The sequence below is a fragment of the Convolutriloba macropyga genome, chromosome 13, assembly GCF_964194025.1.
Source record: "Convolutriloba macropyga chromosome 13, txConMacr16.3, whole genome shotgun sequence".
Lineage (NCBI taxonomy): Eukaryota > Metazoa > Xenacoelomorpha > Acoela > Convolutidae > Convolutriloba > Convolutriloba macropyga.
The window spans coordinates 21,138,329-21,154,130 of record NC_134480.1 but is presented as its reverse complement, the minus strand read 5'-3'; the positions used below and the strand labels follow the sequence as shown (position 1 = coordinate 21,154,130).

The following is a 15,802-nucleotide window of genomic DNA, read 5'->3' as shown; positions in this document are numbered from 1 at the left end:
CACGCATCTGCTCCATTTGTGTATCAATTTTTTGCACGCAATGTTGCTCGATTTCGCTTATAATCCGCACTTGAGCCTAACTTAATTACTAATTATTTAATTAAGCCTACCTTATTACTCCTAGTAGTACTTTTTTACTACTTTATTACTACTTATAGTACTTTATTACTACTTATTAGTACTATTCATTCCTACTTATTTAAATCGGCCAGTCCCACATTGATATACAAAGCCTTTGATGTGCGAGGGATTTTTCGGAAAAAAAACAGTTTTTGTGGATGCATGTATTTAATAAAGCTTTGAATGCTTCAATTGCTTATTGCATGCTCAAAATGCGCGCGAATAATAGATACCTAAATTGAGCGAAAACGTGCTACAAAACATGTAACCTACTTTTCGTTCCAAATGTTCTTTTATTTTGCAAAATTGGCGGAACCCCTTTTGCGAAAAGTAAGATACAAAGAATGTTTTTTAATTTAGTTCATTGTATGTATCTAATTTTCGAGCCAATTTTAATAAGGCGGAAATTTTGGGGTATACCTCTGCGTCGTAATGAGGTGTGCTATTATAATCGTAATACATAGATGGCAAAAAGTGCTGATATTTTCGAACAAAATTACTAGAACAATGCGTGTTTTGTGGCTTTTCTTTACAGTGCAAAGGTGCGTTAAACTGTCTTGCTACCTTACTTTCACTTTGCAGTAGATAACATTTCAAAGTTATACTGAATACAAAAATGTATTACTTAAATTTCAAAAGTTAGTATTTTTCAATTTATCTCTCTTTTATGAATAATAAGTAAACAAATAGCAGACACTTATGCATACATTTCGCAACAATATAACAACAAGTGCAATATGAGAATGAAGTTTTTTTTTTGAACAATTTTTTCTTATGATCTGGACTATATAATTATTATTGAAAGTTAAACACAAAAAATAGATAGAGCAAAGACAGAAAATATATAAAAATGTAAGTTATAGACATTCCTTTGTCAACTTTATCAGCTAGTTGAACCCATTCATTTCGTCCGTATTTCGTCACGTCTGATGTTTCCTTTTTATTTCGGCTAGCTGGGTCAGCTGTGAAGTTCTGCTTATTGACCAGTTCTTCAATGTACTCGACGTTACTCTCCATTGCTGAGGGGGAATTTTGAGGAAATGTAATTGCAGTGCCATCTAAAATTGCAAATTGCGGATAACATTCAATTAACTCTGAAACGGAGCTCTAACATAACAGAAAGAAATCTAGTTTTATGCTTTTTACTGTGAACAGTTAATTCCAAGGGTGGGAAAATTTTCTGTTCATAAAAACTCAATAAATTATATAATTTTAACACTGGTCAGATTGTTTTCAGTAAAAAAAAAATTATACAGATTTTTAACTGATCGGGGTAAAAAGAGATATGATCATTATATGGTAATACTGGAAATGAAGGCTGCGAGAAGAAAAATAAGCATATAGACAGATTATAGCGTAATTATAGCATAGCTTATAGCATAATCATTCAGTGATTATAGCCTTGCAGAAACCATCATAACGCTTATTTTCATTTAAATATATGGATATGTTCCGATAAACAGATCCTCTATAGTCGAAATTTAACCATATATTGGTTCTCAATTTAGGCAATTTAATAAAATTTATTGTCATTTTAGGCGAATTAGTATTTGATTCTCTGCCGAAGCTTTTCATTATCATAACTAGGTTCATGGAAAAACAGATCGACAAACATATTAATTTCAAATAATTAATTGCTCTCGAAAGAAATTTGAAGCATTTACTCAGAATGTGTGTCTTTTTAGGCAAATTTTTTTGCTTGACAATTTTGACTAGAGTGACTTTATGCTCATTCATTTGTGCGTTTTTCGCAATCTAAATTTAAAACGCCTAGGAAATGATCACTTCTGTCTTAAAATATCTCACTTTTGTCTGTGACGTCTCGCTCTCTATTCACAGATTTCTCTGATTTGCTGGCGTTTCCTCTGTTGTTCACCCACCTCCGCATCTGAAATCAAATCATGGAAAACTAAATAATTAACGGTAACGAAAAATAATGATGACAATATCCGAGCTTTTTGTATCATTTGTGAATTTTGGATTATTTGCCTCGTACGTGGGTTTATGAGTGCACCACACCCCTACCATTTTTCATTGTCTGACAAATATTTTTGAACGAGGACCCTGACCTTGACCTGAAATTTTATCACAGAAAAGGCTGCGTCTGATCGTTGAAAAATTGGTGTTTGACCTGCAATGACGCATGTTTTACAACGAGCCGCGTTGTAATCGTGAACGAGATAGAATGCTGCAGGTATTTCATATCCGATGACCACCTTCATCAAAAACATCCGTCCTTTTTACCATTCTACATCCACAAAATTCATCTATATACCTTCATTTCGCCTTGGTCGTATTGTAGGATTGTAACACAAACGAATGTTTCTGACTAGAATAATCCTTTGTTACGCGATTGCTCAGAATATCAAATTAGGCCGATGAGGCTGTGATTGCTCAGAATATCAAATTAGGCCTGCGAGGCTGTACTAGATTTCACAATGTAAAAACATTTACGACTAACAATACGGTTCCTTCGAATCGCATTCTGACTATTCTCACAATCCAAAATCTCAATATCCATTCGACCGTCTCATTCGGTTTGGTTTTTATCATTAAAACCAATAGTTTGCTTAGTATCGTTTTCTAAGGAGACTACACAGACCCATAGAAAGCAGAAATGTAAATAAAATTGGCGTAAAGTAGTGGTTTTCTGTGATCTATTTTGATTAAAAAAACAAACCTAATAACTAAAGAAAAAATAGGAAGTTGTTTCAGATGTTTTGGAAATTCAAAATTGCGAGACAGAAGATGTTCGCGGCCTCTGAAAAATTTGAGTAAAGATGAATTGAGCTGGTCGTTCTCGGAGATCGACACATGACGAACTTGAAAGCTTTGCTAATAAATCCGATGGTGAAAATGGAATTCAGAGTTAGTTTGGCAGGACTTCACATTGTTCCAAACTTAAAAACAGTTGTAGATATGTTTTCAGACAGCAATTTGGAGTTTCGTTTAAAACTGTGAGTTGAAGAGCTTAACAATGGTGAAAATTGGAGGCAACAGTTTTAGAAGGAACAATATTTAAAGATTACTCTCTTTTTTGGGAACTTGTGAGAAAAAAAATTAAAAATAGAACTTTTTCATAATCTGGCATATTATAAACAACATTTTCTAAAATAAATTGACTGGTCATTGCTGTTAATTTTCATGAAATGTACCAATCAATTAGAAAAAATGAACTGGATTGCACTAGAAAGAATGTACCACTCATAAAATTTGTTCATGTGCATTTTTTATATGATCTGAAAAAAATTCAAAATGAATTTTTAAAAACTACACATTGGCTTTCAATGAAGAGTGTCTTATATTTGTTTTTCAGCTTTTTGAGCTGCTATTATGCAAATACTAGAGAATACGGATGTTACCAACAGTTTTTTTGTCGTTATTCCACTTTCTTTCATTGCGGTTGCAACTTCTGTACCTTAATGCATTTCTAAAACTGACTTTGCCTAATGGACTGCATGACTTAATTATTTTTATTGGCCTTTAAATTTTGGCCAGTTTCTTTGGAAGTGGTTTTCTTTCTGTACCAATAGACCCCAAGTTGAGAACGCGACTTATCAAAAGACTATAATTCTAGTAACGGGGTACAATACTAGCTTTAGACATACGATCCGGCACTTAGCTAAAGTCCAGGTAAAGCCTTTTCATGGATCCAGCTACTGTTTGATTATGACAAGTTAAGGTCGAGCTCCTTTTTTAATCGGTTGAACATGATCTTTCATAAGTCAAATATTGCTATTTGAATTTTCTATAGTTATTTATTCTATATTTTTTTTACTGTAGAGGCGTATGCATCCACCACCAACGCACCATTAGTGTTGCAAGAAGAGGTTGCTAGATTGTTGGAATTGTGCCAAAAAGCTTTAAAAATTGAATTCTTAAGATAAATAAGATTTCGGAAGAAGGCTATTTTGCGAATTTGTTCGGTTGAATGGAACAAGATAGCACAGTTCTACAAATCGTAATCAAATAATTCACAAAAATGGGAAACCGAACCTTAGTTATTATTTAGTTAATCAGAGGAAAGATTTTTTTATTTATAACATTACAACATGTAACTTTAACCTCGTGGTCTAACTCTAATTTACATTTTTTAAAAAAAATGCATGAGTTTAGTACGTCTGCAACCGTTTTAAATGAATTGAAGATCCAACAAATATATAATATATAAGTCGTGCGTATCTAACCCAAGGCGACATTATTTCATCTGGAGATGTGTGATACAGTCGGAGTACAATCATAGTTGACACGAGAGAAAATGCAGCCATCAGAATCCATGCAACCACGAAACCCTCTAAAACAACAAAATCACACTAGAAAAAATCAAATAGGCTGTTTCGGTATCTCTTCAATCGGTTGAAGCACTGAAGCTCATCTTCTTTTAGTGTGTGTAATAATTTCTGGTTTTTCATAGAATTATTTTAATTACATTCCGGTTACTAAAGTTAGTTTGGGTTTATCGTGTAAAATCTGATAAGATGCTGATCAAAAATCTTTATGGCGTAAGATCTTCTGATCTTACACGACATATTTTATTTACTTGAACTTTAATCGTGTAAGTTCTGATAAGATAATAATCAGATTTATAAAAAAATAATTCAATTTTGCTGAATTGTTATTTTATAAGATCGGATAATTATCTTATCAGAATTTATAAGATGAGAATTAAAGTTTGCTGAATTACTATCTTATAAGTTCCGATAATTATGTTATCAGATATTACACGATAAAAGTTTATGTAGGGCCGACTTTTTCTGGTGTAAGATCTGACGAGACATGTTTCAATGATTTAAATATTGCCGTATAACGTAGTCAAGTTCCTATGAAAGTAAAAAGAAATCAGTCAACTAACAATATGACACATAAAAATGCTTGTTGAGCCTACTTTGGCCGCAATTTTACTCTGAGTCTCAAATGGGTACTATGGCTCAACTCAGCAGTCTAATACAGTTTTGTTATTTGAATTTTTTGAGCCTAGTTTGATAATCACCGCTTCAGAAAATGCCCCTGATACTCAAATAATCTTTCTCACAATTCCTTATAACTCTCAAAAGACAATATAAGATAATTTTCTCTTTGTTGCTCTGCCACTTAAGTACTGCATGCTGTACTCTTTGGCTACTGCTTAAAGGCAGGTCTGAATTGCATTCAACTTGAAGAACAGTTCATACTTAGAAATTTGTTATTGTTTAAGATCTGATAAAAATCTTATCAAAAAATGAGACATAGCCCCTCCGAATGTTTATCTTACAAGATCTTATAAGATTCCTATAAGATCCTACACAAAAAGTTTTTGTCAGGCAGAACTTTTATCGTGTAAGATTGTTGGCAGAATTTTTATCTTGTAAGAACTGAGAAAAAAGAACTTTTATTGTGTAAGATTTTTTTTATCAGGTCGGATAATTCTTTTTATCAGGTCTGATATCAGGCCTGAGAGTTTTTATAGTGTAAGATAATACAATATTCTTACAAAAGAGTATGACAAAAACTTAATAGATTATTAGACTTATAAGACAAAGTATCAGTTCGCACACTTTAAAATGTTTTTATCATGTCTGATAAGATCAGACCTGATAAGGAATGATTATCGTGCAAGACCTGATAAATTGTCTCACAAAATCTTAGTCAGGCGACGCATAACACTATAAGTGTTTGTCAGGTTTTTTTGTAAGAAACATGTAGGATCTTACACGATAAAAATTCTCAAATGTCCGGGGTAGCTCGACAAACAACTCAAAATGAAGCAGTGGGGAACAGGAACGAAGGAAATATTTAATTACAAGAGAAGAACAAATGCAGGAATTTAAAAGCAGGATAAAAGCAGTAATTGAGAAACTTGTGTAAATGAAGAAAGAGATGTCAATTCAAACACAGTTACAGGTACCAAATTAATTATGATATCGCACATACTTTTACGTTACCGTGATCAAATTTGCGCACTCATGAGGCCAATAAACCCGCTCTGATTATTTATTGTGTTACGTTTTGCAATCTTATAATATGGAAAAACGGATTTCATATCGGATCTTATGCTTCCATCTTTGCCGCCGTTGAGCAACTATTATCACAATGAATAATTGAGCTTGTTGCTACCTCCATATTATAATTAAAGTTTGCGGAAAAAAACCACACAGAAGAGAACCCTACTTCATTTTAGATAAGAAATGAACCCCCACGGAATAAACCCACTTTACTATTAAAGAGCTGCACATTAAGCGCGTTTGGCCATGCTTCACGGACTGTAGCCATGCCGCTGTGGCCTGTGGCACTTGATATGAAATTATCACAACCGAACAAATGATCACGAACGAAATTCAATTTAAAATGGGGGTTTATTTCCGGGGGGGGGGTTTATTTCTTATCGAAAGATAAGTGGTTTTTTTCCGTGATTTTATTTCCTAGACACATTAATTACGTCAAATCCGAGTCCTAAAGAGACGAGGACAGTTAAGAGGTACTTAAAAGCTGTTTTGATAGGTAAATTCAAAAAACAATAATTCTGCCACTCTGATCCTTTTAATATGGTTATTTTTCAACCGTTTTCTAATTGGCATTCCAATAAAAATTTAATTGGTTTTACAAATTTCCTAAAATTCCACAATTTCTGAAAACAAATTTAAACGCTCACAAATAAGAAAATTATTGCAGCTAAAACTGACTGGAGACGTGCGTGTAGAAAGCGATGAGTTATTTGAGTAGAAATTTGCGTCAGGCAACTATTACATATTCGCGAAATTTCCCGTTGAACGTTAGCATGCGTCTGAAAATCGTTTGCCATAGTTATTTGCGGTTTTATATAATTGACGTTAACCCCCCCGATCTTTCCCCACCATAGACGAACCTTTTAAAAATTACGAAGTCTTATACGGTGCCGCAGAAAACTTTAAAAATTTCTCATCAGTTTGTTCTCAGGTATCGGAAAATTAAAAAATCTTGGAAAGAACTTGAAAGCAGTCTTGGAAGTGAATGTATACGAGTATATCAAGTTGTTTGCAAGATTTTTTCAAGTTTTTGATTCATCTTAATAAATGTTTTTCAACAGTAGAATTGTCTTAGCTTTCCAATGAGCTTTTTTGCTTGATTGAAGACTATAGCCGCTGCATTACTGAGCTCGATAAGGAGCGCACTTGACTTAGCCATAAAAAAAACAAAAGTCCTCAAAAGCAAAGACTGATATGCAAAAGGGCTTGCATAAAAGCGGCATAGGTTAATGCACTGCAGAAAAAAAGTATAAAAGAACATCTAAATGCACAAGAAATGGGGCACAGAGAGGGGGGTTTCGCGCAAAACATAAGAGAACCGAACGAAGGAAAGACAAGCAAGGGCAAAGAGAGCACGCGAATAGCAAGCAAGTACAAAAAAAGCTAAACAAAAACGATTGATCGTGAATGCCAGCAACGACAACCGGGTTTGCCCAATAGGGCAATCCTAATATTGATGCTGCGATTTGAGGCTATAGAAGCAACAATAGGGAAATATCTTCCTAAGTTGGCTTTCTGATAGATATGCATATTGTTTAAAATAAGATCCAATTGGATATAATAAATGTTTATACAATTTAGCAAAATACTTCAACAGGGGTCTGTGATGACTTACGGCATTTATTTTGAACTGAGAGTGCTTGTATATATAACAAAAGACGTTCATGACGTGGTAATAAATAATATACATTTGTTTGAAGACTTATAAATTAACATTAAAAGTGCTGCGCAACCTGAAAATCATGGGTTGAAACCTTCTTTTCCTAGCCATTTGATATTTTAGAGACTCTTTGAAAGAAAGTATATCGCTCTAAGGCGAAAAAAACTTTAACATTGGGCACAGTTTTAGATATTTTTTTTGGATTTGTATCTAAATAAAACTATTAACAAAGCCATCGAATCACACGTTGCTGCTGCCAATCATGAGATAACATGAAAGCTTGAAGGCAAGTTGAGTGTAATTTGTTTGGATTGATATTTTTAAGAATTAACAATAGTAAATAAAAGCATCCGTCTGTTGGTTTCGCCAGAAACAATTAGTTTGAAAAAGAGGAATAAAGTTGAAAGTAAACCTTTGTGTCCTGTATTATGTAAAAATAAGATTAGAAAGAAGGATTTGGATGAATCGAGATGTTTCCAGTTGTTTGTCGGAAAAGTGTATTTGAAATCAAAATCTTATCTTGCGAGAAATTTGCAAGATTCATGCTCTTGCAAGATTTCACATTCGATAGGTATTTAGGACAAAGGCGTTAAAATTAGTTCTGCTAAATCGGAATTATAAAAGACAATTATAAAAGACAATTTTATAAAAGACAATTCATTTTGTGTTTAGCTAGTTTTAGCTACCAACAATACACAAAAAAATTGAAATTTCAAAACTCGCAAGGTTCTTGCAAGATTTTGAATCCGGATTAAAAAATTTTCCATTGATTTCATTTTGGTTACTTGCGTAAAAAACAATAATTTGCTTCAAAGGTGTTTTCTTAAACATTATTACCCTGATTTATTTTTTGCCTGGATTGAATTCTTGCAAGATTCTTGCAAAACCTTGCAAGTTTTGAATCAGCTTGCAAGATGCTTGCAAGTTTAAATTCACTCATCACTAGAGATGTATTTTCACGTGGGCACCTCTCAAACTTGGTGTTACTATATACTAACGTATAATAGGCAGTTCCTCTCCAGTCTGTGGTAGCATTGATGAGATGGCGAGTAGATTGACACAGAGTGCCAAGAAGAGAGTGATTGCATACGACATTTTCTCACTCTCACACGGCATCACGAAGGTTATCAGCGTCAAGCAACTGAAACAGGACACTCCAGGTAATAGTTGAACTCAATGAAGCTAGAGAAAGCAAACCGTCGATTAAATTGTTCCGAAAAGGGAGAAAATAGAAAATAGGAATGGAGAATTTTTAAAATATTGAAAAGCTTCGTAATTGTATGTTATGCAATTTTTTAAAAAAGTTCTCCAATTTTCTATGACAACTTTCCAAATATGGTAATTGCAGTAATTGCATGTCTGCTACCCTTAGATACATGGTACGCCTTCGATATACGGTACGCATAAGTTCAGCAGTTCTGCAAAATGTAATATTTCTTGAATTTACAATATGTGATATTTTTATATCATGTTGTACACATCAATACAAAATCTGGACACCAAATGGAGCCATCACTAACGTGGATAAAAAAAACATGCACTACATCGTAACGTTATTTTACCAGGCAAATTGTTTTAATTGTACTTACTAAATGTTATTTTTTTGGTTAAAAATTAATTTAAAAAAGAAGCAGCATAATGCAAATTTTCCTTACACAAGATGAGTAATCGAATTTATATCAAATTTCATTTTGGAAAAAAAACAACAAGGGGTCTCTGCGAAGTTCCTTAACACATGATGGTCACAACTCCCTCATCCACAACCTTCTGCAACCATAAGAAACTTTTTTCATCGTTGGTTATTAGAGATTTATAGGTTTTTGAGACGGAAATTAAGTTCGGAAAACTCCAAAAATCAACTTCAAGAGTTTGCATCAAAAATAGGTGTCTTTAAAAGTGTACCAGAAAATAGTGACGACGGAAGCTAGCAATTTTGCAATTTGATTGAAAAAATCAGTAGCCAGAAAACTTAAACACTTTGTAAAATTGTAATCAATTCACAAATTGTATTTTTCGAAAAATCTTTTTCGAACATATCATTAGCAATTTAAAATATGAGTTCAGACATCGTGTATCCATGACTAGCAACGCAGGCGTACTTTTCTGCCCAACCAAAAACCTAATGTTCAATTTACCTTCAAATAACCTACAAAAAATAACCTGATATCAATGTGGAATTTAAAAAAGTATTCTAAGTTCAAATCAATCTCAAACAAGTTTTAGGTAATGATAAATACAAAAAAAATTTTTTTGATGCAAAAAAAGTTGGTTGAATGGATTGAAACAAGCTACCCCTGAAACAAGTAAGTTAAATGGATGAGAGCACTCACAATATATCTGGGAGTTAAAAGTTTTTTTTTCACTTTTAAGTTCTTATACGTTTGGTTTTGAGAATTATAACTTATGATGATCAGGGATTGTAATTTTTCAACCAGACTATCTAAAGCATAAAAAGTGCTATACAAGCAAAATGTTTCCTGAGGTCGCAACAAATTGAAGCAGAACAAATTTGGCAGTAAAACGTTTTATATACTTTTGGGATTTTTCCATAAGCAAAACCCATAGTGTTAAGTTGAATAATATTATCAGCGTTTTGACAAGATAGAGGAACATTTGAATGAGAAGTCATCAACGAGTGGAGAAAACTTGTTGAAAGGGGTTTATTTTTTTTCATAATTTTCTTCATCAAATATAGTAATTAGTCATATATGATTGTAAAAAAGTGTTAGCTGAGCATATAGTTGAGTTACCAGTATGAACGTGCTGAATTATTAAAACGTGCTGATTCTTATTGATTTCAGCTTACTAGTCTTAAAAAAGGCAAATAGTGTCAGATTGAAAACAGTTTTAGATTTTAGAACACAAAACGGCTCTTATCAAAGTAATATAAATAAGCATTGGACCTAGACATCTGTACATCGCTTTTAAAAGCGATCTAATTTTGAACAGGTCCTTTTTTAAATAAATTGTCAAAAATCAAACTTCAGAGCAGTTTGCTGGGTTTTTAGGACTTAAGGTAATTGTTGTTTACAACGAGTTTTACATAGATAAATTACAGTTAGGTCGTGTTTTTTTTCTTGTTTATCGTTTTTTCACTTGTTTTTCAAAATCACGTACTATGAGAGAATGGGTGGCCCCTCTTTCATTGAAATAAAAAATTATGTTATGAGCTAGTCAAAACTTTTAATACTAGCTGACTCTAACGTCATTTTGCTATGAATATGTGGTGGGTTGTATATTCTAAAATCTGTCTACTCCTCCTCATTACTCCGCTTTTTTACACCGTTTTAAGCAGAAGTCGGGCACACTTTTGACATGGGCTCCCTTCTGATTAGAGAGCTGGTCAATACTTTAGCGTCTGATTTTTTCTGAATTATTATTTTTGAATTAAATCAACTTTGCTGGGTTGAAAAAGTGTCAGCGGAATATATAGTTCTTTCCAACTATCTTTGTTTTGAGCTATTAAAAATCAATTTAAAAAGAGACAAATTATCAGAGATTCTGAGATATTTTCTATTTTACATGGAATTTCATTAACCAAAGAAAAACGAAAATTAATTTCACCTTTGTAAAAAGATAACGTATTGGCTAGAAATACCTGAACTTTGTATTATTACGACAACTTTATTGGGTTTTTTTTATTATGTTTTTTGCAATAATTGTTTAAAGTAAGAACTCAGATCTCTTTTCGTTAGATTAAAAGGTGCATTGTTGTTTACAACTAAATTCTTTCTGATGAAATAAATTTTGACTAAATTGTCTTGTATTGGAAATAAATTATGCACAAAAATTACTTTTATTGTTAAGCTTGCCTTAAATTGGATGAATGCGACTTTTGGGATAAAAAAGAACGTTCTAAGCGGATTTATTAGCTTACTCGCCTACTATTTACGGCATACAAACATGAGTTATATTTTAACCGGGGGAGCAAGCTCTATGATTTCTACCATTACCTGTTATTCTCCCGCTTGTCTTTACTTTGTTTTTTGGGGGAAACCTCAGCACATCTTCGACATGAGGTAACTTCTAATGGGATAATCGCTTTTCTATAACAGGAATGTGTGTTAAAATTTTGTCTTGTTTTCTCTGCTATATTTTCTCCGCAATCTGTAAAATACCAATAGAAGGCTGTTGAAACAAGTTTGTTGAACGCACAAACGCAAAAAATATCCGAGAGTTGGGATTCATGGGTTATTCATTGTTTGGATTTGAGAGTTATAATTTTTTTAATGAGATATGCTTTTTTGTTTACAATCAGACTATTGAAGTGTAAAAGCATTTTACAAGCAATAAAATTTCCGAGCTCTCAACAAATCATGAGAAAGTGATCAGCCAGATAGTTCAGCCACTTTTTCGATGTCTTCAAAAAGTAAAGCCAAGTGTTTGGTTGGGCTATTTTGACTTTTTTTTTACAAAATCGAGCAAATTTTTGTTTTTGTGGGAAAATTGCCACAATCAACCGAATAATTTTTCTTATTTTTCTAAGTCCAAGGTAGCGATGAACCAAAATTTACAAAAAAAGAGTCAGCTGAAGATTATAGTCCATTCCCCATAATCTTTGATATTAAACCATATTCCCCAGCAGGTTTGCTAAAAAGAGGGCTAAATTATCATAGATTACGTGAGATTTCATATTACAGGCCGACAAAGAGGTACAAAATTTGAGTGTTTTGAAAAGGTACTTTGCGATCAAAAGCAATAAAAAGATACTTTGCACCTAAAATTTTAAAATGAAAACTGCTCTGACCATTGTGAAATAAAAACCAATCATTGGATCTAGACATCTGAAATTTGTATTTTTGAGAGATCTATTTCTTTTGACTGATTTTTTTTTGCTATGTCCGGTTATATTATTAAATGACTCTCAAAACTTTCACTAAAATAAGATCTCAAAACTTTTTGCCGCTTTTTTGGACCGAAAGTTTTTGTAAAATACAACCAGTTTTTACTTTGATGAATTAAAATTAAGTCGTGTTCAAACTTTGGAGTGTCTATAGTAACTTCGAAAAAAATGTGCATAATGAATACTTTCATTGCTGAAAACGCGTTATGAGCTAGTTGTTATTTTCATTGCCGGCTTACCCGTACATCTTTTTGGTATCAATTTTAAGGGGGGGGGGGGTGGTATGTTCTAAAATGCCCCCATTCCCCCTCATTACCCTGCTCTTTTCTTGCATCGTTTTTGGAAGAAGTTTGGGCATATTTCCGACCCAGGTTCCCTCTAACTGGACGTTCAACCCTCTAATATAGTCATATGTTACCTTGTGAACGCAGTGGGTAGGACAGTGTTGAATAGCATGAAAAGAGGTCTCCGCTTCAGATGGAGACTGAATTTCAGTTCAGAGTAGGGACCCCATGGCTCTGTTGCATTGCGATACACCACTGTGTAGTCCAACAACTCCCACTCCATATTTTTAATGTAGTTCCTGAAAATCAAAAGAATAATACCCCACCAAAATAATAACTGTCAGGCTGAGGTGGTAGGCGCGAAACAAAAGACAAGTTTTCAATGCAGAAACTCTTCAACAATTTCACGATAATAAAAGCTTTCTCCAGATTCCATTGCAAAAAATTTCAAATGGAAAACAGTTTATTAAAACAAGTTTGTATGGGTTAAAAACGTAAAAGCCGACGATCTTATTTGCAAGAGGTGCTAAAAACGCGAATGTATAAGACATTAAGCGTGCAATAGAGTATATCTATCGATTGGACCTCCCCGGCGCCAATTTTTCAATAACAGCTGAACTCTTGTCTTCAAGTAAAAATTGTCAATTTTAACTACTACAATTATAGATACAACAAATAGGGCATGTTTGCATATTTGACTGCAGTTAATTACCAAAGTTGTGAACTCAACTTAGATATTACATCAGATTCCTTACGATTGGTTTGCAATTAATTCTGTTGTGGCAGAGAACATTCGACAATAAATCTATATGGTTATATTGGTGTCATGAAAATATGTTCAGTCGACATCATTACCTACAGCCAATCAACGTTGCTACTTTAACAGATAATCACGTCATCAGCAGTGTAGTTAAAGCTTGAAAAACTGATAGCTACGAAAGACAAAAATCGCAAACTTGGCCGTATTAAATTGAAACCCTGTGTGTATTAATGCGTAATTCATTCTTGAGTGGTAAGTTACTTATTTTTCGTTCCTGTTTATGGAAATCAATTTAGTAATTGTACAGCTTCTCTATCTTCGACTTGTTGAAAAGAGAATTGACTTTGATATTCTCAATCTTCGATTCTGATGAAAAAGTTCCCCGGTAAGAGAAATTTTGTATAAAATAAAGAGTCGATATATCTGAACGCCTTCAGCGAAACAAAGCTTAGTTTCGATATTGGTGTTATTCAAATCAATTGAGAAAAAATAAGCTTCTTAAAATTATACTAGATTAACGAAAATTGATATATTTTGAAGCAATTTTGAAAGAACAAAAATTAAAGAAATTTGAAAATATAGTACGCAGCCCAGTTATAGAGTTAGTCTGTTATCGAGCTAGAATTTTCAGATTCGATCTAGAGCTTGGGTTATAAGAAAGATCTTAAGAACAAAATTGTTTCAAGTTGAAGTTGTTTTGTTTTTCCGAGCTAAGCATATCAAGAATGTCAGCAAAGGTGAACGATTATATAGTAGAATTAGCAGAGAATCAAGTAACGCAATGGTAATCTAATGTGTAGAAGATAATACTTTTCACAAAAAATAACTGCAAAAACAAAAAAGACAGACCAGATTTTAACCAATAGAATGAATTGACCGGTTTAAATTTTACCTTGCCATAAGCAGAAGAGCAACCGTTACAAAAATCAGTTTTTAAATAAGCCTACTGCGAACTCAAGCAAGTTGGATTTGGTACTTTTATCGTCAAAAGGTCTTGCATTGTCAGGATCTTTAAACATGATGCTTACCGTCATAAGGCTAAGTTGAGTTTTAGGAGAGTAAAGTTTTTTGTGATCATTTATTTTCTGTGAAGATTGCGAGGGAAAATTTGTGGTTTTTGGAGTCGGTGTTTTGTTTCCTATCAAATCTCATCGTCTTGAAAAAAAATTGGAATTAAAAACTAAAAAATAAGTGCGGTTAAATTTTATGATAGATAAAATAAATTTTGTGTTTTGAAGAAATGGTAGAATGAGTTAACTTTGTCTCAAACTTTAGACAATTTTTATCGGATTTCCTGAATCATATTGTGTTTTGATTTCCTGACAGATGCTTTGATGTGCGATAGTTTTATATAAATCGCTTGCATATTATATAAAAGCAATATTTCGATTTCACCAAACATCAATTGTCAAAAAAACTTTTTTCCGTTAAAATTGGGCGTTTTGTGTAAGTTATTGACACCATTTTCTCGCTATTTCTCATTTTGGGTAGCCATTTTTACGATGAAAATTAATCATTCAAATAGTCGCCCTTAGATGCCCAAATCACTGAAGATCAGCAATTTTATCAATAGTATTTGCAGAAGAGCGTACTCTATTATCACAATTTCGACCATTCACTTAGCTTGAAATTAGAAAGCTTGATTTAAATTAGTACTTACAAAAACTTATTTGTTTTATTGCCAGCTGTATTACGGCAGTTAGAAAACTGCTATTTGATTTTTTAGTCGACACTTAGAATTGTGAGGGATTTTTTCTGAAATTAATTGACAGTCATATGTAGCGGGCCATAAAGTTCAAATTTTGTAAGATTTCTAAGGTATTGCTTTCAAACTACAGTTTTTAACTTGACTAGAGAGTTTTTCGACAGTGTTCCTCCTATCTCATTTTAAGGACACCTTATTAATATTGGCAGGGTCTTACTACGGCACCTTATTAGTATTGATATAGTCTTAGCACGGCACTTTAGAAATCTTAGTACGGCCGTAGTTCGGTTACCTATTTTCGGTCTGTTCGGTCCCAAGTTCGACCAATTTTAGGCCAATGCCTGCATTTGGACGAGAACCTCATGCTGGGAAATCTCGCTGGATAACTAGATTAATCTTACTCGCCTCTTACACTAAATAAAGTTAACTTACCTCAACTGTTAAGGTAA

General features: G+C 33.2%; 2 protein-coding genes across 3 annotated transcripts in view; one reads left to right on the top strand and one right to left on the bottom strand.

Annotated features, from left to right (window-relative positions):
- Positions 1–706: 706 nt before the first annotated feature.
- The window catches only part of LOC142352180 (neuronal acetylcholine receptor subunit alpha-9-I-like), a 60,251-nt gene continuing 45,155 nt past the window's right edge, over positions 707–15,802 (bottom strand). The window contains exons 7-11 of one of the 2 annotated variants that reach the window (XM_075404588.1): positions 13,023–13,187; positions 8,760–8,902; positions 4,308–4,414; positions 1,927–2,008; positions 707–1,178 (exon numbers count right to left, since the gene is read on the bottom strand). In XM_075404588.1, the coding sequence (XP_075260703.1) occupies positions 916–1,178; positions 1,927–2,008; positions 4,308–4,414; positions 8,760–8,902; positions 13,023–13,187 (760 nt within the window). In that variant the 3' untranslated portion in view covers positions 707–915. The remainder of the gene's footprint in view (positions 1,179–1,926; positions 2,009–4,307; positions 4,415–8,759; positions 8,903–13,022; positions 13,188–15,802) is intronic. The other variant, XM_075404589.1, reaches the window with a different exon arrangement.
- LOC142352181 (uncharacterized) overlaps positions 13,965–15,802 on the top strand; it is a 57,664-nt gene continuing 55,826 nt past the window's right edge. The window contains exon 1 of the mRNA XM_075404592.1: positions 13,965–14,033. Within this exon, the coding sequence (XP_075260707.1) occupies positions 14,018–14,033 (16 nt within the window). The 5' untranslated portion in view covers positions 13,965–14,017. The remainder of the gene's footprint in view (positions 14,034–15,802) is intronic.